Source organism: Otolemur garnettii, unplaced genomic scaffold (assembly GCF_000181295.1).
Source record: "Otolemur garnettii isolate 467f Iridium unplaced genomic scaffold, OtoGar3 scaffold00042, whole genome shotgun sequence".
Classification (NCBI taxonomy): domain Eukaryota; kingdom Metazoa; phylum Chordata; class Mammalia; order Primates; family Galagidae; genus Otolemur; species Otolemur garnettii.
The window spans coordinates 5853231-5878820 of NW_003852437.1; the positions used below are offsets into that span (position 1 = coordinate 5853231).

Sequence of the window (25590 nt, forward strand, 5' to 3'; positions counted from 1 at the left end):
CCGTTGCTCTTCAACATTGTAATGGAAGTCTTAGCCATAGCAATTAGGGAAGAAAAAGCAATCAAGGGTATTCACATAGGATCTGATGAGATCAAACTGTCACTCTTCGCAGATGACATGATCATATATCCAGGGACTCTACTACAAAACTCCTAGAAGTGATCAAAGAATACAGCAGCGTCTCAGGTTACAAAATCAACACCCATAAGTCAGTAGCCTTTATATATACCAACAACAGTCAAGCTGAAAAAACAGTCAAGAACTCTATTCCATTCACAGTAGTGCCAAAGAAGATGAAATATCTCGGAGTTTACCTAACAAAGGACGTGAAAGATCTTTATAAAGAGAACTATGAAACTCCAAGAAAAGAAATAGCTGAAAATACCAACAAATGGAAAAACATACCCTGCTCATGGCTGGGAAAAATTAATATCGTTAAAATGTCTATACTACCTAAAGCAATATATAATTTCAATGCAATCCCTATTAAAGTTCCATTGTCATACTTTAAAGATCTCGAAAAAATAATACTGCATTTCATATGGAAACAGAAAAAACCTCAAATAGCCAAGACAATACTCAGAAACAAAAACAAAGCAGGGGGGATCAGGCTTTTGTTTTCTTACTGAAAAAAGCAGCAAGACCATCATGCTCTTTGGCAGATACGAATGTTGTTCTCTGAGTGAGAGAGCTGAGTAGGAGAATTAGTGAGGGGATGCCCAAAATTTGAGAATAGATGAAAACAGGTAAAAGAAGCACTGTGAGAAAAGGGGATGAAACTGACCAGATAAGTACAGGGCACTGTTGGGCAGCACTGAGGGCCCACATGACATTTGTGGTCATAGATATTAAGCAAGAAGAAACATCAGAATTCTGTGATTTTTTAAACCATGTTCAGCTGCTCAGATGTAGGCATGAGTAGACAAATAGTAGGGTTGATCAGGATTATAGATTTTCCAGGGGAATATGGCTGCGGGTAAACCGTAGTAAGGTGAGGGTACGCTAAGGTATGCTTTTAAGGTTGGCCCGTGCAATGTAAGCACAAAGAGAAAATAACAGGAAAATGAGAAGGGTGTAGGACTGGGAAAGGTGGTAGGTTCTACATTTCTGCTGCAGCAGGGTATCTTTGGGAAACACTCCACTAGAAAATAACAGAGTTAGCATAGAACAAGGAAAGTTACTTTGTCCTAGGGAAAAGAGTCTCACTTCTTCTTAATAACTTAGATCTTCTGTGTAGGCCTGCTCTCCTCCCATTTGTTCCTAAGTCACTAATGGCAATTTTTTAAATATCAAATTAGGTCATGTTGTTGTCAGAAACTGCAAGGGGGTTTTGGTCTAGGTCAAGTTGCTCATTGCACAAAGATCCACTTACTAAGACAATGAGGATTGTCATAGGAAAAGGGAATGTTTAATACAACAGATATCTTGTTAGGAGAACAGGAGAAGCAGCCTCAAATCTGTCTCTCAGACTAACGGAGGTGGGGCCTTTTCAAGTAGGGGTTATGTGCCTTGCTGCAGGTCTAGGGGGATGAGTCCAAACCAGGAAGTCTGCCCTGGGGCCTTCAGAAATCGCAACTCCTTTGTCTAGCACAAAAATCCATCATTTCTGGGAAACGACTCAAAGGTCCAGCAGTTAGTTAAAGTGTGAGGATTATAAAAAACATGCAGGGGTCAATGAAATTTGTTCATGCAGCCAAGCCAGTTCCAGTATCATAATGGCTTTCTGTGGCAAACTAATTTGTTCAGATATGTTTATTACAGTCAACCTTTGAGCTTAAGATTGTGTTACTATATGGAAAAATCATATGTATTAGGAGAAAAAACATTTAAAATTATAATGTTCTGTTGCCTTTCAGTAAAAACATAAAGTAGAAACAAAGAAATTGCAATTGTATGGCAGTTATCTATGAAACACTCCTATTAACCTTTAACTTACTCGTATATTTGATCTATATCTGGATTGATTTTCCTTTTTTGAAATTTTTTTTTTTTCACAGAGGAGACAGTCATTAAGAAACTGCTTATTGGGAGGTGCCTGTGTCTCAGTGGGTAGGGCACCAGCCCCATATACCAAGGGTGGTGGGTTCGAACCCGGCCCCAGCAAAACTGCAACAACAACAAAAAAAATAGCCAGGTGTTGTGATGGGTGCCTGTAGTCCCAGCTACTTCAGAGGCTGAGGCAAGAGAATCACTTAAGCCCAGGAATTGGAGTTTGCTGTGAGCTGCGATGCCATAGCACTCTACCGAGGGCAACAACAACCAAAAAAAAGAAACTGCTTATCAGCAGTTACCATATTACACCCATCAACCATCCACATCAACACAACACTCTAGGACTATACTCACAAATGAAATTTTAGGGGAATTCCCATCGTGGGCTTTCACAGCTAACTATCCACGAGGACAATAATACAACATTTTGCATCTTATCTTTTTGATTCTGTTATTTAAAATCCCAATTTAAGACCAAAAAGGGAAGCAGTCTGATTGGGTGAGGTCTTTAAAATAACTCAGTCATTCTCATGCTAGATATTCCTAAATTAGACTGAAATTTACCTTTGAAACTGACCAATGATAAATGCATAATAAATACAAGTTCAGAAGAGAAAATTTAGCCAGTTTAAACATATCATGTAAATAGCAATTACAGCAGCAAAAGCCCATATTTATATTAGTACTTTCAATGCTCATTAACAAATAATTCTTAAGTACTCATTGAAGCAGAATCTCTGCTAAGAAATCTTTAGCCACATTAGTTTTCCCTAAATTTAATCAGGAAAACAGCATTAGAAATTATCTATAATTAAAACCACAGTAACTCAGCTAGATTTTTGACCAGTGAGCCGTCTTAGTGACATTTAGTTTTTAATTGTACACTTTGCATTGTAACCTGAAAGTCCCTTCTAGACAGAACTCTACAATTAATCAGTTTCATGGGTAACACAAATTCTATACCATTTTTACTTAATTCTTGAATTTTACATTTTAGTTCTTCTCTTGGCTTGGCTCGATAAAAGGCGATAATAAATAGAAGGACAAAACAAAAACAGGTGTATGGATGGCATTTTCTGAAATCTTATATAATTGACAATGCATTTCAGCTATCTTAACTAAAAAAGATAATTTGGTTGGGTGTAACATTTTTAGATTATATCATTTTCTTGCTCTGTTGCTTTCTTTGACTCTAAAAATACATGCAAATAATTCTAATTTTTGCTCCTTGTTGGAGTACTTTTCATGTTTTATTTTGTTTTTGTGTTTTTCATACATGGATACTTATTTAATAGCTAATAATTATTTTAAAACACAAACTTTGCCAGCATGAGTTCAGGAAGTGTCATTTCTTATTTATTTTGACTGACAGCCAATGAACCTTTCAATCCATACACTCTGATCTTTTTTTCTTGCCCCCAGCACTGGGAATTCTCTTCAATTTTGTTTTGACTATTATTTTTGTCCTAATTTATTTTTCAGGAACATTCAACAATTCTTACTGAATTTGCATTCTCTTTACCGCACAGTTTCTCTTTCATTATCTTAACTCCTTTTTCCTTTTCTTCTAAATTTTGAAGAAATTCAGAATTCTATGCCATACTTATCTGATTTTCCAGGCATAATTTTACTTTTCACTGTTCCCGTTGTGAATTTTAATTGTGTCATTGCATTTTTAGAATCTTGCACTTGACCTTATCTCCTTGATCTCTCTTTTCATTTCCTCCTTCTGCCTTTTCATTTCTCTGTTCTCAACTTATGACATTATGCTCTGTTTCACAGGCCATGTCCCTTTTTATTACACTGTGGATTCTGAACTACTCAGTTTTCTAAAACTGCTCTCTTTCCTACTGCAAATAATTTTCATTGGTGTTCTCCTTGTGAGTTTTCTGGTTGATGTCCATTTACTTTGTGCTGCAATAATTTTCAAGGGTTACATTAGGTTTTTTTTTTCTATTTACTCAATCTAGAACAAAAAATATTTATCTAATGTTGGTTTGTTTGTTTTTTTGAGACAAAAATCTCACTCTATTGCCCTGGGTAGAGTGCCATGGCATCACCATAGCTCACAGAAGCCTCACACTCTTGGGCTCAAGAGATCCTCTTGCCTTAGAGATAGGGTATCGCTCTTACTGATCTCAAACTCTTAAGCTCAAGGGATCTTCCTGCCTCAGCCTCCCAGAGTACTAGGATTACAAGGTGTGACCCAGAGCACCCAGGGCTATAAGTCCTCTTCTTACTGCATTCCTATGCAGTTGTTTTCTGGATTTTAGTCACCATCAGCCAACACTTGGGCTGCCTCCCAGATCTGCCTCACTGGAAACAAAAGAAGTCTTTGCAGATCCTTTATCTCTGAAACAAACAGGAAAGAGCTTTATGGCCATAACCTAAGATTTTAGACCAGCAAATATGGTGGGTCATCAATCGCATCTGGGCGTACCTCATTCTATTCTACTTCACTGCACAGTGAAGTCTCTGAAGATAGTGCAGTATCTGCAAAGTGAAGTGGAACAGAATGATGTACGCCCAGATACTGCACTGTCTTGAAATTGAAGGTTTTGTGGAAGTCCAGTGACAAGCAAGTCTGTTGGCGCCATTTTTCCTACAACGTATGCTTACTTCCTACCTCTCTGTCACCCTTTGCTAATTCTTATAATATTTAAACCTTTTTCATTATTATATCTGATACAGTGCTCTGTAATCACTAATGTTTGAGGTTATTACTTTAATTATTTTGGAGCGCCACAAACAGCACCCATTTAAGACTGCCAGCTCAGTTGATAAACATTGTTTAACAATGTTCTGACTGTTCCACTGCCATTACCCTTTCTGCTCTCTCTCCTCAGGCATCGACATTCCCTGAGACACAGAAATATTGAAATTAAGCCCATTAATGACCTACAAAGGCCTCTAAGTGCTCGGTTAAAAAAAACGAGCTATACGTCTTTCACTTTAAATCAAAAGCTAGACATAATTAAGCCTACTGAGGGAGGCATATCAAAAGCCTAGGTGGGCCCAAAGCTAGGCCTCTTGTAACAAACAATCAGCCAAGCTGTGAATGCAAAGGAAAAGTCCTTGATAAGAATTAAAGAGTCATGCCAATGAATACACAAATTGTAAGAAACCGAAAGAGTATTATGCTGATAGGAGGAAAGTTTTAGTAGTCTGGATAGAGTATCAAACCAGCCACAGCATTCTCTTGAGCTAAGCCAAATCCTAACCTAGAAAAGGCTCTAACTCTCTACAATTCTGTGAAAGCTGAGAGAGATGAGGAATCTGCAGAAGAAAAGTTGGAGACTCGCAGAAGTTGCTTAAGGAAAGAAGCTGCATCCATAAATACAGAAGGGCAAGGTGAAGCAGGAAGTACTGAAGTGGAAGCTGCAGCAAGTTATCCAGAGGATCTAGCTAAGATCACTAATGAAGATGGCCACACAAAACAACACACTTTTAATGTAGAGAAAACATCCTTCTATTGCAGTTGTTCTCAACCTTCCTAATGCCACAACCCTTTAATACAGTTCCTTATGTTGTGGTGAACCCCAACCATAAAATTATTTTCGTTGCTACTTTATAACCATAATTTTGCTACTGTTATGAATTGTATTGTAAATATCTGATATGCAGGAGATCCCCAAAGGGGTCATGACCCACAGGTTGAGAATCACCATTCTATTGGAAGATGATGCCATTTAGGACTTTCATAGCTAGAGAGAAAAACAATGCTTGGCTTCAAGGTGTCAAAGGATAAACAGATTTTCTTATTAGGGGCAGCTTGCTGGTGATTTTGAGTTGAAGCCAATGCTCAATTACTATTCTGAAAATTCCATGGCCCTTAAAAGTGATGCCAAATATACTCCACTTGTGCTTTATAAATGGAACAAGAAAGTGTGGGTGACAATACAGTGAATGAGAAGGGAAGAAGTCTGATTGGGTGAGCTCTTTAAGGTAAGCATAAGAAATTTAGATTTCTTAGCAGAAACAAACACAGCATGGTTTACTGAATGTTTTAAGGCTATTGTTGAGACCTACTGCTTAGAAAAAAAGACTTCTTTCAAAATATTACTATTCATTAACAATGCACCTGGTCACCCAAGAGCACTGACAGAGATGTACAAGGAGATTCATGTTTTAATTCCTGCAAACACCATATCCATTCCGAAGCCTAAATATCAAAGTGCAATTTCAACTTTCAAATTTTATAATTTAAGAAATACACATCATAAGGTCATACCTACCATAGATAGTGACTTCTCTGATGGATCTGGGAAAATAAAATTTAAAAACTTTTGGAAAGGATTCACTATTCTAGATACCATTAAGAACATTCATGATTTGTGAGAAGGGAGGTCAAAATATCAACAATAACAGGAGTTTGAAAGAAGCTGATTCCCACCCTTATGGATGACTTTGAGAGGTTCAAGACTTTAGTGTGGAGAGTAACTGAACTTATGGTAGAACCAGGAGAAAGAACCAGACTTAGAGGAAGAGCCTGCAGATGTGACTGAATTACTGCAATCTCATGATAAAACTAGACAGATGAGGAGCTTCCTAAGGTTGCGCAAAGAAAGTGGCTTCTTAAAATGGAATCTACTCCTGATGAAGATGCTATGAACACTGTTGAAATGACAACAAAGAATTTAGAATATTACATAAACTTAGATGATAAAGCAGCAGCAGGGTTTGAGAGGACTGACTGCAATTTTCAAAAACGTTCTGTGGGTGAAAAGCTAACACACCCACATCAGATGCTACTGAGAAATATTTGATGAAAGAATTAATCAATGTAGCAAACTTCACTGTCATATTATTTTATGAAAACTACCACAGCTATCCTCAACTTCAGCAGCCACCCCCAGTCTTCAGTCACCAGCCATCAACATCAAGGCAAGCTCTTCCACAAGCTAAAAGATTCTGACTCACTGCAGTTTCAGATGATCATTAGCATTTTTTAGCAATAAATTATTTCTTACTTAAGACATGTACATTGTTTTTTTCTCAGTTATGATGGGATGCACACTTAATAGACCATAGAATAGTATAAAAATAATAACTTTTATATTTGCTGAGAAACCAAAAAATTCACATGATGCACTTTATTGTGATATTCACTTTATAGCTGTGGTCTGAAACAGAGCCCACAGTATCTCTGAGGTAGGCCAGTATTAGAAAACAATTTCACTAGCTCTGACTTTGGGGGCAATATTCTTTCAGATTCTGAAAATAGATTTTCTATAAAGTTCTGACATTATTGCAAATTTTCATGCTTTCCATTTTACATGAACAATTTATAAATATTTTTTAGATCTATATATCTACATCTATTTGTATATTATTCCCAATTTTCAGATGAAGGCACAGAGCAGATGAGCAGGGAAGTTTTGTCAGAAATAGTTTTGACTATTTGGGAAACAGTCAAAGTCCCAACTAGGCTACAAACCCAAGAGGTCTTAGTCCAGGGCCTGTGTCCTTAATCATTGAACTCTCTATGCTTTCTGAAACCTATACCTAGTTAATCAATTAATTTCAGCTTAAAATGACCAGAGTCCTCTCAACTCTTGTTTCCTGTCTCTTGTCACCAGTATGCATGTAATGATTAGAATAATAATAGATAAAACTTATTGAGTGCAACATTTAATATGTGCCAGGCATTTGATTATGAAATTAATATATAACACTGAAATATCACAACAACCCTATGTGATAGGTACTATTATTATTCCTATGCACAAATGAAACAAACAAACAAAGCATAAGCATTAAGTCTTAGCAAAGGCAACACATTTGCCCTGAGTCAGACAGTTTATAGATGGAAAAGCTGAGATAAGCCCAAAACTTATCAGTTATGCTATAAAGCCTAACAGATATATAATATAGATATTAACAGATTTATAATATGTTAGATATAATTCTCCAATAAATTGGTAGTATGTTTTGCTAAGGAGCCATATAGTTAAGAATCATCCTTTTATATGTTCAACTATAAATACTTTATGAAACAGATGTTTCCTTCATCATATGCAATTAGTTGCAAATTAGCAGTAGTTTTCTGAACACATTAGTAGTAGATTTCAAGTCAATAATTTTTTCTTATTCATTGCAAAAGGAAGCATGTTTACCCTTTGACTTCTGGTAGGGTTTAACCAACGAGGAGTACTGGCCAGAAATTGGAGAAAGGAAAGGAACCTGAGGTCTTTGTTTTGTTCACTCTCACCCTCAAGGGACATGGCTCACTGGATAAGCACCAGAAGGCACTGTTCTGGGCCTGGCAGTGGTAGCCAGCCCCCAGTTGGTAGCCTACAGGTTTTGTGCTATATTTTGTGATCACGACACTCTGCCTGTACTTGTAAATGGTTCCTTCATTAAACTCATTCAAATTACCCACACTGAGATCACCATCTCTCTTCTATGCCAGGACTTGGGCTGACACAGAGGTGGTCTATTCTGACATAGAATGTCTTAATAGAAATAAAAAGAGAACATCTTCCCATTCTATTAATGGATTTTTAATGTTCATAGGTCTGTTTTAAAAATACCAAGGTTGTGTAATTATAATTACAAAGGGATGCGTAGTGTTATAGAAAATATGTGTACATTTTGCTCAGACTCATAATGTTGAGGGGCCAACTTTGTAAATGGACCTAATAAATCACTCCACACGAAGCTGAAGTGCAATTCAAATGCAAGATGAACAGAATGCATGAGCAGACCCATGATTGCTATACACAGAAAATCATTCTTGCTCTCTTCAGCCATGTCAATTCTATCCTCATTAGAATGCTCTAGGCACCTAGAGATTTATGCTTGACTCAAATATTTATGAGCCCAAACCAAGTGTGCCTAATACCACTGAGTTTTATAAACATCAAGTTAAAAACAGCTAGTCACTTGCATTCATAAGATACGTGATGAAAGATTTCCAGTGAGTCTGCTGGACAGGAAATTGTGAGGTTTATGCAGCTTGAGTGATCACTGGCATTATTTTTTTACCTATTCCATTCCATTCTATTCTGTTCTATTCTAATTTGCAATAGTATAGAGGAATTGAGTGAGTATAAAGACTTCAAGTAGAACAATTCTTCCTCTAAGTATTGGTCATAAGAAAATAATTACAGTATGCAAAGATTTATTCTTATATTCCCTAATACAATCAATATAAACACCCCTATGAAGAAATATGCCATTATTAAAAATGTTATGGAGGAATGTATAATGGCATGAAAAATGTTTATAATATATTTCAAATGGAAAAAAACAGGCATTAAAACCATATGTAGGCTATTCCTGGTGCCAGTCCAAATGGAGAAAGCTGGATGCAGATTGTCATTCCTGCTGATTACAACTAAAACCTCTGAACAGAATACAAAAAGCAACCACTTGAAGACTCTGGAAAGTACACAATGTTAAGTGCATTGGGAATTAAAGAGAAAATGAATAAGGACCCATAAGGGTGAAGTCTGTGGATTTTTACTCTCCATTTCCCCCGAAGAACTGACCTGAGTCCAGGCTGTATTCTGGAACTGTGCAGTAAGCACCAACAGCAGAAGCTCCAGGAGAAGCCCCTTCTTCCTAGCCTACAGACTGGGAAAAAGCCTTCTGCATACTAAAGATTTAGAGATTGTACACCCTTTTATTATTAGCATGGGTATCTAAAACCCCAAGAAAAACCCATCTCTCTGGACAGAAGAACTAGAAAAAAAGAGGCCCTTTTTGTGAAGAGTAGAGAGGAAGTATATTTGTTTCTTTCTCTCTTTTCTCTTGCTACCTCATTGTGAGGGCATCTCCAACGTGTGACTACACGACAGCATGGGGACTAAAACTCTGAGAGGACTGCATCTTTCTGGACAGAGGAACCAAGAAAAGGGCATCTGACTGTGGGAGAGTATGGAAGAAACCACAGAGGGAAGGGCTGAAAGGGGCAGCCCGTAATTCTGTGTATGCACTGACGAAGTCCTGGGATGCCAGGACAGAGCGAACCAAGCACAGAAGAGGTTTCTAGAGCTGAATGACCACATCAACCAGTGCACAAGTTCCAGACTAAGCTGAAAGACCACGTCAACCAGTGCACAAGTTCCAGATCACGCTGAAAGACCACGTCAACCAGTGCACAAGTTCCAGACTAAGCTGAATGGCCACGTAAACCAGCGCACAAGTTCCAGATCAAGCTGAAAGACTGTGTCAACCAGTGCACAAGTTCCAGACCAGCCCTTTGCAGTGCAAGCTCCAGTGAAACCTACCATGCAGATCAAGATCTTTGGAAATTTCACTGACATGAGAACCTCCATGACACAGCACATGAAGTCTGAACTTAACTTGGTTCACTGCTTGCTCATACAAACAAATAAAATCAACATTCTCCATAGAATTTTCACAGGACCCAGAGCCTTGCCATATAACATTCAAAATGCTCAGAGTATAATCCAAAATAACTTGACATACAAAGAGCCAGGAAAGTTGGACCAATATTACAGAAAAAAAGACAATGAACAGATGCCAGCCCCTAAAAGGTCTATATGTTAGAATTAGCAGGCAGACTTTAGGGAAGCTCTTCCAATCCCCTAAAGGTGAACACCATTGAAATGAATGAAAGATAGAAACTGACTGTAAGAAACAATAACCACAAAATGGCAACAGAGGGACATTTTTGAACTGGAATATACAGTATCAGAAATTTAGAAATTCACTGGATGGGCTCCATAGCAACATGTATTTAACAGACAATGATGGGAAGAGTCAGTGAATTTGAAGATCTAGCAATCAAAATTACAGAACCTAAAAAACACAGAAAAAAAGATTGAAAAAAAAAAAGAGCAAGTCTTCAGCAACCTGTGAGACAATAATCAAAAGTTCTGACAGAAGGGATATTTGAAGGAATCATGGTTGAAAAACATCTCAAATTGGGTGAAAGATATAAAATTGCAGATTTAAGAAGCTCAGCAAACCCCCATCAAGATAAACTCATACAACTACACTCATACAGATGAAAATCAAAGATAAGGAAAAAATATATTAAAAACAACTCAGTAAAACAACACATCACATTCAGGAGAGCAATGGTTTAAATGACTGCAGGTTTTTCAAGAGTAATCCTGGTGGCCAGATGACAGTGGCACAACATCTTTCAAGTGATGAAAGAAAAATTACTGTTAACCAGAACTTTCTATACACCAAAAGTATCCTTCAAAAATATAAGCAAAATAAAGGTATTCTCAGGTGAAGGGAAAACTAAGAGAATTTGCTGCAGTGGGCCACCTTATGGTAAAATGTGAAAATAAATTCTTAGGTTGAAGTGAAATGACACCAGAGGGAAATATAAAGAAATATAAGAACTGAAAACAGCAACAAAAATGGCAAACATCTGAGTAAATATAATAGACTATTTTATTCTACCAAGTTTTTAATGTATTTTACTGTTAATAGCAAAAATTATAACATTACTTATGAAGTTTTCCATTTATGCAAATGTAACAAATATGATAACTATCCCATATAGTGGGAAGGGTAATGTGACAAAGTTGGTATGTTTTTCTTGGAGTAGGAAACTATTCACTCCAAGTAGATGATGCAAAGCTAGGTATGCATATACCCCTAGAACAACTACTAAAATAATAATTTGAAGAGGTATACATAAACACCCAAAAGATAAATTAAAATCAAGTAGGAAAAAATATTCAAGTAAGAAGAAGGCAGGATTCTTCCATTCCTATGGGTACGGGATAACAAATAGAAAACAAATGATAAAGTAGTACACCTAAATCCATCCATTTTAATAATCACATTGAATATAGATGGTACCTACTAAAGATTAGAGTTTATCAAATTCAATTTCAAAAATTTTCAAAAAACCTCTATGGGAAGTCATACAGTGATTCCTCAAAGAACTAAAAGTAGACCTACTATTTTATCCAACTATCCCACTACTGGATATTTACCCAAAGGGAAAAAAGTCATTTCATAAAAAAGATATGTGCACTTGAATGTTTATTGCAGCACAATTTATAATCACAAAGATGTGGAATCGACTCAAGTGCCCATCAGTACATGAATGGATTAATAAAATGTGGTATATGTATAGAGTACTACTCAGCCGAAAAAAATGGTGAACTAATACTTTTGTAACCACTTAGATGGAACTAGAAGCCATTCTCCTAAATGTATCTCAAGAATGGAAAAATAAGGCTGGCATGGTGGCTCATGCCTGTAAACCTAGCACTCTGGGAGGCTGAGGTGGGTGGACTGCCTGAGCTCACAAGCTCAAGATCAGCCTGAACCAGAGTGAGACCCCACCTCTAAAAACAGTGAGGCATTGTGGCGGGCTCCTGTAGTCCCAGCTACCTGGGAGGCTGAGGCAAAAGAATCGCTTAAACCCAAGAGTTTGAGGTTGCTATAAGCTGTGACGCCATGGCACTCTACCAAGGGCACATATTATCTGGAAGATGGGCACACTTATAAGTTTGACACAAACTGTACAAACACAATTCATAACCACAACATTTGTACCCCCATAATATTCTAAAGTAACAAAGTAAAAAAATAAATCTAAAAAAAACTATGAGTTACATGTTTTCTAGAAAACACTCGCCCTACATACTTCTATGTAGATAAGCTAAAAGTAAAAGCCTTAGCAATGATTTTTGGAATATTACAAAAGCAAAAATAAATAAATGGGACTACATCAAACTAAAAAATTTCTGGGCGGTGCCTGTGGCTCAGTGGGTAGGGCGCCGGCCCCATATAACAAGGGTGATGGGTTCAAACCTGGCCCCGGCCAGCTAAAACAGCAGTGGCAACTGCAACAAAAATAGCCAGGCTTTGTGGCGGGCACCTGTAGTCCCAGCAACTCAGGAGGCTGAGGCAAGAGAATTGCGCTAGCCCAAGAGCTAGAGGTTGCTGTGAGCTGTGATGCCACAGCACTCTACCAAGGGTGACAAAGTGGGACTCTGTCTCAAAAAAAAAACACAAAAACCAAAAAACAAACTAAAAAATTTCTGCACAGCCCAGGAAATGATCAACACAATGAAATAGCAACTCATAAACTGAGAACAACTATTTGCAAATCATAGATGTGATTAAGGGGGTTAATATAAAGAACTCAAACAACTCAGTAGTGGGGGAAAAAAAAACAGTAAAAATATGGGCCAAAGACCTGAAGATGAATAGGCACTACTCCAAAGACATAATAATCACCAACAGGCATATGAAAAGGTGCTAAATATCATTCTTCGTCAGGGACATGCAAATCAAAACCACTCTGAGATAACCACCTCAGACCCATTACCATGGCTATTATCAAAAAGTCAAAAGATAACAAATGTTGGCAAGGGTGTGGAGAAACCTTTGTACACTGTGGGTGGGAATGTAGATTGGCACAGTCATTACAAAAAACAGTATGGAGTTTTCTAAATAAATTAAAACTAACTTTGCCCACCCCCAAGGGGTGTACCACACCCCCTTGTCCTCCCACCCTCCCTGCTTCCCTTTCTTAGTTCTCAAAAGCAATCAATGTAACCTGGTTCTGTGTACCCTCAATGAATCCTCAACAATAAAAATAAATAAATAATAAAAACAGAGCTATCATAAGAGCCAGCAATCCTTCTGGAGATATACCCAAAGGAAATGAAATAACCACTCATGAAGACGTCGGAACTACTATATTCACTGCCAATAGCCAAGATATGAAAACAACCTAAGCGTCTGCCAACAGATAAATGGATGAAGAAACCGTGACATACATACACAGTGGAATGTTACTCAATTGTAAAAAGAATGAGATCTTGCCATTTGCCACGTGTTTGAGTCTGGGTGACATTATGCTAAGCAAAATAAGTCAGACAAAAAAGGACAAATATTACATGGTCTCGCTTATACGTGGAATCTAAAAATGGATCAAATATACAGAGATAGAGAACAAAACATGATTAGCAGGAGCAGGGGTGGGGTGGGGGAGGACACGGGGAGAGGGAGGACATGGGGACATGCAGGGGAGAGGATACCCAGCAGCAAAGTGCAGGGTGAGCAAGCCTAGAGCTGGAACCTACAACACCAACTCTGCATTGTTACCAACTGTACCATATTTTGGATACGTGCTCCAGCCACAAAACCAAAACCTAAGTAACTATGTGAGATAATGGACAATCTGCCTCACTCTTTGTAATTTTTTTGCTTTCTGTATGCAACCCAGGAAATCATGTTGTATACCTTAAATATACACAACAAAATTTATTTTTTAAAAGAATTGAAAAAAAATCAATAAAAGCCATATAGAAGTAGACACAGTTAAAGCAAAATTCAACATCCATTTAAACTAGGAATAGACAGAATCTCACTCAAACTAGTAAAAGGCAGGTACCAAAACAAACAAACACCTGTCACTATCATACTTAACTGCAAAAGACTGAATGTTTTCCTCCTAAGAAAGGAACAAGGTGAAGGTATCTGCTCTCACCAGATTTATTCAAAATCATACTGTAAGTCTCAACCAGTTCAATAAACCATTAAAAAGGAATAAAAACTGTGCAGACTGGAAAGGAAGGAATGAAAATGTCCCTATTTTAGGTGACATGACTGTCTACACACAAGAAAGTAAATTCTAGGAAACTACAACAAAGTTTCTAGAATAAACGCGTTTAGACAAATCATAGGATTTGAGGTCAATATGCAAAAATTGAATATTTCTCTACATGGTAACAATAAACAACCAGAAAGTAAAATTTAACAAAATAATACACTTTGTTTCACTAAAGATGGCAAATAAACACATGAAAATCATTAGTCATTAAAGAAATTCCAATTAAAACCACAATGTGATGTCACTACATACCAATTAAAATGACTAAAAAAAAAAATACAACATGAAGTGGTGAGAATCAGAAGAATCTGTCTCACACATTTCTGGTAGTGATGTCAAATAGTTCTGAACAACAACTCCGTAGCTTCTTTTGAAACTAAAATTGCAACGATCATATTACTCAGCAATTGCCTTCTTGGGTATTTATGCCAGAAAAACAAAAACTTTTGGTTATACAAAAAACTGTGCCTGAATATTCATAGCAGCTGTATTTATAATAGTCCCAAACCAGAAGCAATTCAAATGTCTTTTAATGGCTCAGTGGTTAAACAAACTATGGTGCATTTGTACCATGAAGTACTACTCAGCAATAAAAAGGAACCACCACCGATACGTATGACACCTCAGATGATTCCCTCAGGAAATTATCCGTGAAAAAGAGGCAGTCTCTGAAGTGCTATTTGTATTATCCCATTTAGATAATATTCTTAAGATGACAGAATGATAGAAATAGACAATGATCGATGAACGCCAGAGTTCAGGGATGGGACAGAGGGAGAAGGTGGTGTGTCAAAGGGCCGCACAAGGAATCCTTGTGGCACTGGAAAGCTTCCATATCTTGAATGTTTTATTATCAACATCCCAGTTGTGATCGCGTCCCATAGATTTACAAGATGTAACCACTGGGGAAAACTGGGTCTATACAGCAGCATCCCCAGCCTTCTAGGCACCAGGAACCAGTTTCATGGAGGATAATTTTTCCATGGATTGGGGATGGGATGTGGTTTGGGGATGATTCAAGAGCCTTCCATTTTTTGTGCACTTTCTATTATTATCACTTTGGAATATATAACGAAACTATTCTACAGGTCACCATAATGAAGAATCAGTGGGCACCCTGAACTTGGTTTCTCTGCAACTAGATGGTCAGATTCTGACTTAAAGCCTGCCACCAGATGCAGCTTTTGTCACTTGCTACTCCCTGAGGGTTTTGATATGAGTCTGCAGGCAACTGATGGATTATGTTCTCTGTACAGTCAAACCTCTCACGATAATCTGTACTGGCAGCTGCTCCCAAACACTAGCATCACCACCTCAGCTCTACCTTGCATCATCAGGCATTAGATTCTCATAAGGACAACACAGCATGGATTCCTGGCATGTGCCGTTTACAGTAGGGTTCGGTGTTCCTATGCGAATCTACAGCTGCTACTGATGTGGCAGGTGGAGCAGCTCAGGCGGTGATGCCAGTGATGGGGAGTGGCTGCAGCTACAGATGAAGCTTCACCTGCTCACTCACTGCTCCCTTCCTGCTGTGCAGCCTGGTTCCTAATACACCATGGACTGGTACCAGTCTGCAGCCTCAGGGTTGGGAATCACAGCTGTATAGGATCTGTCTGTATTGCTTAAAAGTGATGTGAATCTCAATAAAAATGTCACTTAAATATAAAAGAGTTGCTGCAGTTTAAATGTTTGTGTCCACAAAAAGTCATGTCGAAACTTAACCCCAATGGAAAAGTATTAAGTGCTCCTTTAAGAGATGACTAAGTCATGGATTCATGGACCAGTTGGTTACTGGACTAATGAGTTACCACAGGAGTAGATTAGTTATCCCAAGAGTAGATCTGTTATAAAAGCCAGTTCGGCTCTCTCTCAGAGACTTCTCTTGCCATGTTTTGCCTTCTGCCTGTCATTGTGGAGCAAGGAAGCCCTCACCAGATGCCAGCCCATGTTCTTAGACTTCCCAGCCTCCAGAACTATAAGACATAAATTTATATTCTTTATAAATTGCTTAGGATGTGGTATTCTGCAATAGCAACACAAACACACTAAGACAAAGGTTAGTAAAAGGATAACTTTCCAAAGTATGATTTATAATAACTAAAATACAAAATAAAAGAATTAGGTCTAAATCTAACAAAATATGTGCATGAGTTATATGCTAAAAACTATAAAACACAAATGAAAGAAAGAAAGAATCTAAATAAATAGACAGATATATCAAGTCTCTGGGTTAGAAAATAGATACTGCCAAGATGTCAGCTTTCCTCAAATTGTTCTATAGATACAATGAAATCCCACTCAAAAGTCCCAATAGCATATTGACAAGATTATTCTAAAATTAAAATGAAGGAAAATGTAAGTAGACTAGCCTAAACAAATTTTGAAAAAGAACGAAGTTGGAGGATTTCACACTATCTCCATTCGAGACTTACTACTGTGAACAGACATATCAGTGAAATAGAACAGAGAGTCCAGAAACTGGCTCACAAATGTAACCAACTGATTTTTGACAAAAGTGCCAAGGTAATTCAGTGATGCTGAATATTTGCACATAATATAAAAAAAAAATGATCATAGCACAAAATGTAAAACCTGAAAACTATAAAAGCTCTAGAAGGAAACATTAGAGATCTTCATGACCCTGTGTTAGACAACGAGTTCTTAGATACAACATCAAAAGTGTGTTCCATTAAGGAAAACTTCCTAAATAGGATGTTATCAAATTAATAAACTTTCGCTCTGCAAAAAAACTACTAATAAAATGAAAAGATAAACCAAAGACAAGGAGACAATGTTTCCAAATCACATAATTGACAAAAAAAAAAGCTTAATAATAAGAAAACAACCCCAAAATATTTGCATAGACACTTTACGAAGAAGATATGTGTGTGTGTGCGCGTGTGTGTCTGTGTATGAGATGAAATTGCACAAGAAAGATACTTAACATCATTAGTCACGAGAGAAACTCATATTACAACAATGAGATACCACTACACGCTTCTCAGAATAGCTGAAATAAAAATTGACAACACCATGAACTGAGAAAGACATAATGTGTGAGTTTCAATGTGTTGAACCATCACACATTGTTGGTGGCAATGCACCATGGCACCTACACTCTGGAAAACAGTTTGGTGGTCTCTTATATAGTTAACATATACTTATCCTATGGCCAGAACTCCCACTGCTAGGGACATACCCAGTAAAAATGAAAATTGACGTTCACAAGAAAACTTGCATGCAAATGTTTTTCTCATAATCATCCTAAACTGAAAAATACCTCAAATGTACTTCAACTCATGAATGAATAAACTAACTGTAGTACATCAATATCATGGATGGTACTCATCAATATTTATGGAATAAATAGCTGATACACACAACAACATAGATTAATCTGAAATAATTATGCTAAATGAAAAATAAAAAGCCAGACTCAAAGACACACTTGTAAATTTTTCTAGAAAAGGTGAAACTACAGAGACAGACAACAAATCCATAGCGGGTAAGATTCAGGTGAGGAGGCTCAGTGCCTATGGCATAGTGGCTAGGGTGCCAGCCACATACACTGGAGCTGGCAGGTTCAAACCCAGGCTGGGCCTGCCAAACAACAATGACAACTATAACCAAAAAATAGCTGGGCATTGGTGGTGGGTGCCTGTAGTCCCAGCTAGTTGAGAGGCTGAGGCAAGAGGATTGCTTAAGCCCAAGAGATAGAAGCTGCTGTGAGCTATGATGCCACAGCACTCCACTGAGGGTGACATAGTGAGACTCTGTCTCAAAGAAAAAAAAAAGATTCAGGTGAGGGTTTGAGTATAAAGAGGAAAAGCACAGGAATCTTTTTAGGTGACTGTGGTGGTAGTTATGCAAGTCTGTGCATCTGTCAAAACTTACAGAGCTATACACCAAAGAGATTAAATGTTGGTGAATACAAATTAAAAATACATTTATAAAAACCATATGTATATATTAAACTTGTTTTTGAAAAAGGTACACATATGACTAAAAAGGCAAATATCAAGATACTAATATTTGTATCTCTGAATGATTGTAATTTTAAAATAATTTTTATAAAGAATATGACTTTATGAAATCTACATACACACACAAATATATAAGTATACATATTTAAAATGCAGTCTAACTCTCTGTGTCTTTCTGTGTGTGCATAAAATTCCAAAATAAATACAATCATCAAACACTAAAATGCTAAGATGCCAGGAAAATTAGGGAGAATTAAGGTGAAATATATTTTCTTTCCTACATTTTCCTGTATTGTGCAAATTTTCTATAATGAATCTGTATTGCTTTTGAAATTATAACACACCCTTGCAGGACTAAATATATAAGTCAATATGAAGAAACTGGAGCATTATCTGACTTTTTAGAATTCCATGCTTTCACCCCACATCTTGCTCCCTCTATGAGGGATCTGATCAAGGGGCGTCTACTTTCACAGAGAACTTGGTTCTCCCTGCATTCAGAGGGGCCGACCTTGCAGGTGACAAGTGGACTCTAACTGTTCAGCCACAGGCGGCACAAAAGAAAGCGATGTGGTTACAGAATCCTAAGCAGTGAGATTTTTCCAAGAATGCTTAGATCACATGAACATCTGATTCAATGTGGAAAACCATACTATTGTTCAGCCTTCCACAGAAACACATGACACTTCAGGGGAACACAGAGAAACAAATGAAAACCCTCAAGAGTAGTTACCAATTTTGCTAAATGTTATACCAGACATGAGGGAATGGGAGGGATGGGGAAAGCAGTGACCTCAACCCAGGGTCAGATGACTTTCTGTAATTTGCATTTGCAACTAAGAGAGGGAATGGGTGATTATATCATCGACTACTGCCCCCACTCCCACAAAACCAGGCCCTTCTTTTATGTCTGATCCAAAAGAAACACGTGCCAAGAAGGTGAAGAGGATCTAAGCAAAGCATTACTCTCACGACTCTTCCCCTGGGAAGAACTTAATTTTAATCCTTCAAGTTTGTGTGCACATTTTAGTCAAGTCTGAGTTTCCTAAAGAAAAAAATTCGCAGTTTCACCCTCTTTGTGTAACATCCAAAAAAAGCCCAAAACTAAAAAATAAATAAAATTGCACCTAATTTTGTTCTCTGAGTACTCAATGAACTATTGGCCTTCACATGGCACTGTGTGGCTTTGATTGGCAAAACTAAATGCCCTAGTTATATAATGACATACAGAATCTCTTTTCAAGATATTTTATTTCCTATTTAAAATTAAGCCATGGGCCGGATACGGTGGCTCACTCCTGTAATCCTACCACTCCAGGAGGTCAAAGTGGGTGGATTGCTTGAGCTCATGAGTTTGAGACCAGCCTGAGCAAAAAGCAAGACCCTCATCTCTGTTAAAAATAGAAAAATTAAAGCAAGAGGATCACTTGAGTCCCAGAGTTGGAGGTTGCAGTGAGCTATGATACCACTGGCAGTCTACCCAGGGCAACATTTATGCAATAAATAAATAAATAAAATTAAGCTATAACTAGAATCAAGAATATATTTTATAATATGTATATAAGTAAACATAAGAATAACTCGAATGTAAAATTCAGTATACTTACGCAGTTGATTTTACCAACATTTTCTTAAATGTCAAAAATGCTCAGCATGTCTAAATGCAAAAACTGCACCCTCCAAGTACACTTGACCATTTCCTGCTTTCGTACACTCCAAGCTTTTCCACATCTGAGCCTTTGTTTATCCTGCTCCCTCTGTGGTTTTCTTAAATTCTTTTGCAATTCAGATTTAGATAATAAAAAAAAGTACCTAGATTATATTACCTTCAACGTCTATATACACAGCCAAAACATAAGACTAGGCCTTTGGATTTCATAAAACCATCATGTATGAAATATCAACTGTAAGAATATTTCAAAATATTCTGCGAAAAACCAGTCTAAGGCATTATCTACTTTGCTACCTGATGTTCTTTATAAAAGGATCTGAGTAATAAATAACCTTGAAAGGTCAGTGCCTGGAAAGAATTTTTTTTTTCCTGATAAATTGTTATGCTTCCTTCATTCCAGCACCAGAGATAATACAATTCATCCTTTTTTGCCTTGAATGCCCTGAAGATGGTTTAAATTTATTTCTCAATTGTAATAACTAACTCATCTCTGATATCTGATACATATATTTCTCTTTCTTTTATTTTCAACCTGTCGTTTTTCACATGTTTTGAATTATGTCACAGTGAAAGTCACCTTAAGTATGTTCTGAAAGTAGCCAGAATATATTAAGGCTGGGTCCTACAGCTGTTCCATATTAAAGTACAACACAAAATCAGTGTGGGCCAGAGCAGCACTTATGAACTAGAATGTATCTGGGAATCATCTAATGATCTTATTCAAATGCAGATTCTGACTTAGAAGATCTGGGGTGGAGCTGGTGATGCCACATTTCTATCAGGCTCCCAGAGAAAGTTGATCCTGCTGGTTCTCAGCTCCCACTTGGAGGAGGCAGGGTCTAACCAGGACAATCTGCCAATGTATGAATGACAAGTGAGGGCAGGGGATATATCTGAGCATGATACAGCGCTAGGAAATGATGACTCTCAGAACAGCGAGTGACACAGAGTAGAGCAAATGAGCCAGCCAGACCTCTGTTTCACTCTGTTTCAACCTTTAAAAATCCAGAAGTCATAAATCCAATATCAAGTTTTATATAACAGATGTCCAGTTCATGGTTTTCAAACAACTTGATTCTGACTCATTTGTTAGTCTACCCTATATGCCAAAAGTACATAAGCCTTAAAAATAATAAGTGTACACTACGCACTTAAATATGGTTGTGGTTGACTTTTTTTTTTTTTTTTGCAGTTCTGGCCGGGGCCAGGCTTGAACCCTCCACCCCTAGTATAGGGGACTGGTGCCCCATGCCTTGAGCCACAGATGCCGCCAGTGGTTGATGATTTTTTTTAATTGCTATTACCCTGGAAGATTTGGGGAGAACAAGAAAAGAATATCATTCAAAAGAGAAATTTTCCATTTTTTCAAACTTTGACTAAACACCTATCATAGTCCAACCACTACTTTGAGTTCTCAAACTACAGTGGCCATTTTCTTTTATTTATGCTGGTTTTATTCTGCTGCTTCCTTTTTATTTGGTATTAATTATCATGTAACTTGGAGAATCATCTAGCTAGTGAATAAGTGAATTAATAGTGCATCGTGGGAAGAAAATTCACCAGCTGTGACACTAAGGAAATAGTTGAAGATTAGTCAGCTTAAATTTCCTTTCTTTCCAGTTTATTTCCAGTTAAGAGTATTCCTTCCCATGGCCTGGCATGTTACATAACAATAGCTTCTGAGATATTTCACAGTAAAGGAAAGACCTAGTTTTTCCAATGTTGTTCAATCTTTAGAGATTCTCATAATGCCCATTTTTATACGTACATACATGATACATGTATGGGTATCTCCTCCGCATACTTTCATAGATGAAGTAGTCAATGCCTGTATTGTAGTTAAAGCTAAAATTAACCAGTTATCAATTACACATATAAGTTTTTTTTCCCTAGGTCAGAGGCTTTAAAGCCAGGTGTACAGGTTGTAGTAACAAATTATCATAAATGTCGTGGCATAAACAACTCAAATTTATTATTTTACAGTTCTGGAGGTCAGAAGGAGGTCCTACTGGGCTAAAACCAAGGTTTCAAAAGGGCTGTATTCCTTCAAGAAGCACTAGAGGAGAAGTTCTAGACTTTAGAACTTTGAAACTCTGAGGTATCCAGCTTCTAGACAACTTCCACGTTCCCATGGTGCCCATAGTTCTCATGAATCTATTTCAATGCTTTCTCTTCACAGCCAGCATTGTTGCATCTCTCTATGACTGTCCCTTCCAGTCGCATCTTTGCCCAGATGTCTCTTCTGTTTTCCTATTTCATTTTTAAGGACTCTTGTAATTATACTGGGCCCAACTGGATAATCCAGGGTAATATCCCTATTTTAAGGTCAGTTGATTGGCAATTCCATCTGCAATCTTGATTCCCCTTTGCCATATAACTTAACATAGTCACAGGGCACAGGCATTCGGACATGGACATCTTTGGGGGCCCATTACTCTGCCTACCCAACCAAGCTAGTGTTCTTTTTCCATTTAATAATTTGCGTTTCCCAAAAGCACTGTAGCTCTCTTGCAGTTTTTCATTGCTAGAGAAAGAGAACACAGCTGGAATGGACACTGCCACATATCCATGTGCTCCTGGATATGTGTAGCCTGAGAATCCTGACTCACATCCTGGTAACTGACGCCATGGAATATGGAACCCAACTGTGGCCATCAGGATAAATGCCCTGACTCTCTGCAATCCAAACTGGCTAGAAAAGGGGCCTTCTTATTAAAATTCTGAGAAGTTAACCTTCCAAAATTACACCAATAAACTTAGAATCATTAAAAATTGTATAAGGCACTAGATAATAAAGTTTACTGGGTTTTCTTAACATAAAAAAAAGAAAAGTTAAATAGCCAAATTATAGTATCTTAATCTTCTCATGCCATTACCAAGGATTGACAGATTGGTTGTTTTAACAGCTGTACAACGCTTAAGCTCTGAGGACTCTAAATCTTGAATAATAAAAAGAATAGCACTTTGCATGAGTGTTCTCATGAATATATTTTAGACATACTCTCTCACAGGAACTCTTGGTTAAAGATAATTATCATATTTCTATCAAGAGCCACAGAGTAAAAAGTTTGACCAATTGGCTAAAGGGCCCTATACAGATTGGAATTAAATACGAAACAAAGTAAAAGTTTCACACTGGAATGTATTGCCTGAATTCTGGGATACAAAAAAGTATTTATGGTGATTAGTGTTATATAAAATAGGCAAGTCCAATCATCAAATCCTAAAATATAAATTGTACAACAAACATATCAAATTGATTCTACTACAGTTTCATGTCACACAGAGGTTAGGAGAGGTATATGGTTTCTTGTGAGCCTTCTATTTCAACATGCAGTAAGCAATGTGAACGTGAGAAACAGATCTTTCTCAGGTTAGCCAACACCCTTGATTTCTGCTCCCTCCCTCTTATGCCAAAATATAGCATCTTCTGCGAGGGTGCTGCTGAGAGCTGTTTATGGTAGGTACCAAAGGGGCTTTGGTAGCAGCTCCATCAGTATTTTAGCTCAGCACTGCTCCTTGGCAACTCTCAAATGGGCCAGCTCTCAGTGAGATCTCATTTAAGAATGGGAAAAGGCTGTCAACCAAAAGAAGTTTTGCTCACAGAGCCCCTAAAAGAATTCTGAAAATCTATGCACATATTTTTAAATAGCATCTAAACATCTTTACGTAAGTTTAAACACTTGGTAAAAAGGGACATGCTTTGTGACAGTCTATATAGGGTATACTTGCTTTATCTTTATATACATATGTACCAGAACCTCGTTTAGCTCATTCAATCCCTGGAAAATGTCTGCTAAATAAAATAATTGGCAAAGCCAGTCCTCATTGACAAGCCAATCAACCTAAGAAGACTTTCTGTCAAAACAACTCCAACTTCATTTTTCAATCTAGTATGAAGATAGTCCTGGTGACAGCCATCTATCTTCTGAATGCTAAAAGGAACAGAAAGAAAAATGCAGTACAGACCCTTGTCCCGTGCTTCCCACTTGGATGAATGGGGAATAAGAAAGGACAACTGGCAGGCAGTTCAGAGGCAGATTAGTTTCAAGAAGGAGGTGGAAGTTGAGGATCTGAAACTTGAAACTCTTGCACCACTCTTATGCCCCAGAAAGTTTTGTGTGTCTCAAGGTATGTGCACAGTTTGGAGACTGCTGGGAAAAGAATTTAAATTCCTCTCTGAAAAATATTTAATATAATGCAAATAATTAGGCGGTGTTTCTAAAGGAAAAGCCTCTGATTGCATTTTTTTTTTTTTTTGGCAGGATCCTAAATCATTGGGCATATCTTAAACCAGGTATCAAGTTCTCTTCATCAAAATGAAGTCAACAAAAGATTATCATCTTGCTAGAGGAGCCAGCTTTGTGTATGATCTTGGAATTGGTTCTCCATTTTCTCTAACAGGGTTCTCTAGAACTTCACAGCTTTGCTTTTAACCCTCTTCCTGATAACCCTTTAGAGTGTGAGGGAACCCTATCTTCCCCCCATAGTTCCTAGGTCCAGCCACTCATTATTGGATTTATACCATGTTTTAATTCTCTGCGGGAACTCTTTTGGTGTCAGAAGTATAAGCTTTAAAAATAATTACCACAACCTGCACCTGTCAAGACTAGCATACTGTGCCAACAGAGGAGCTGCTTATGCAAACTTTTACAATTTTGAAATTCTCTCCTGCCTAATGTTTCTGGGGGGAAAGTTGGAGTAAATTACTGACAATGGGCAAAAAACAGATGCAAAAATGACAACTTTATTAGGTGTTTTCTCTCCCTTAGGGAGAGGATTTGGGTCTTTTCGGGTGAAACGCCACATAACTAGACAATACCCAGTTTCCTTCAGTTGCTTCAAGTTTATCCCACGATGGGTGCTCTGGGAAGCACCTTGAGAGCGAATGGGTCCAGGCCATTCATGGTCAAGGTCGTCCGATGCTTTTGTTACGTGAAGAATCTTCCTGTGTCATCTCTCAGGAGCAGTTCTGCGTCCCCCTCCAAACACCCCACCACCTGGCTGCGCCCCACCTCCATTGGTCCCCCAGCCACCAGGTAACGGTGGGTGGTTCTGGATGTGCCACTGCGGGGGCGGCCAAGCCCTTAGACGCAATCACTGGGGAAGAGGCGAGACAAGGTTGGGTGCTGGAGGCGCGCACGCGCGACAATGCTCGCGCACCCACAAACACACACTGGCACCGGGTGCAGGGCGCACGGGGAGAGGGGAGGGCGCGGCCTTACCAGATCAATGAACGTCAGGAACTTCCAGCTCCCTCCGTAGGTCTTATGCGAGGGCATTTCGATGGCCTTATAGTTGCACAGGATAGAGCAGTAGGACAGCAGGATGGCCACCCGCAGCACCTGGCAGGGGACAAGCGCCATGTTCGCCAC

The 25590-nt window shown here is 38.0% G+C and overlaps 1 protein-coding gene across 2 annotated transcripts in view; it reads right to left on the reverse strand.

Annotated features, from left to right (window-relative positions):
- Positions 1-25584, reverse strand: part of AIG1 (androgen induced 1) — a 257786-nt gene extending 232202 nt beyond the window's left edge. For both annotated transcript variants that reach the window (XM_012805465.2, XM_023513487.1), the window contains exon 1: positions 25441-25584. In XM_012805465.2, the coding sequence (XP_012660919.1) occupies positions 25441-25581 (141 nt within the window). In that variant the 5' untranslated portion in view covers positions 25582-25584. The remainder of the gene's footprint in view (positions 1-25440) is intronic.
- Between the last annotated feature and the right edge of the window lie 6 nt (positions 25585-25590).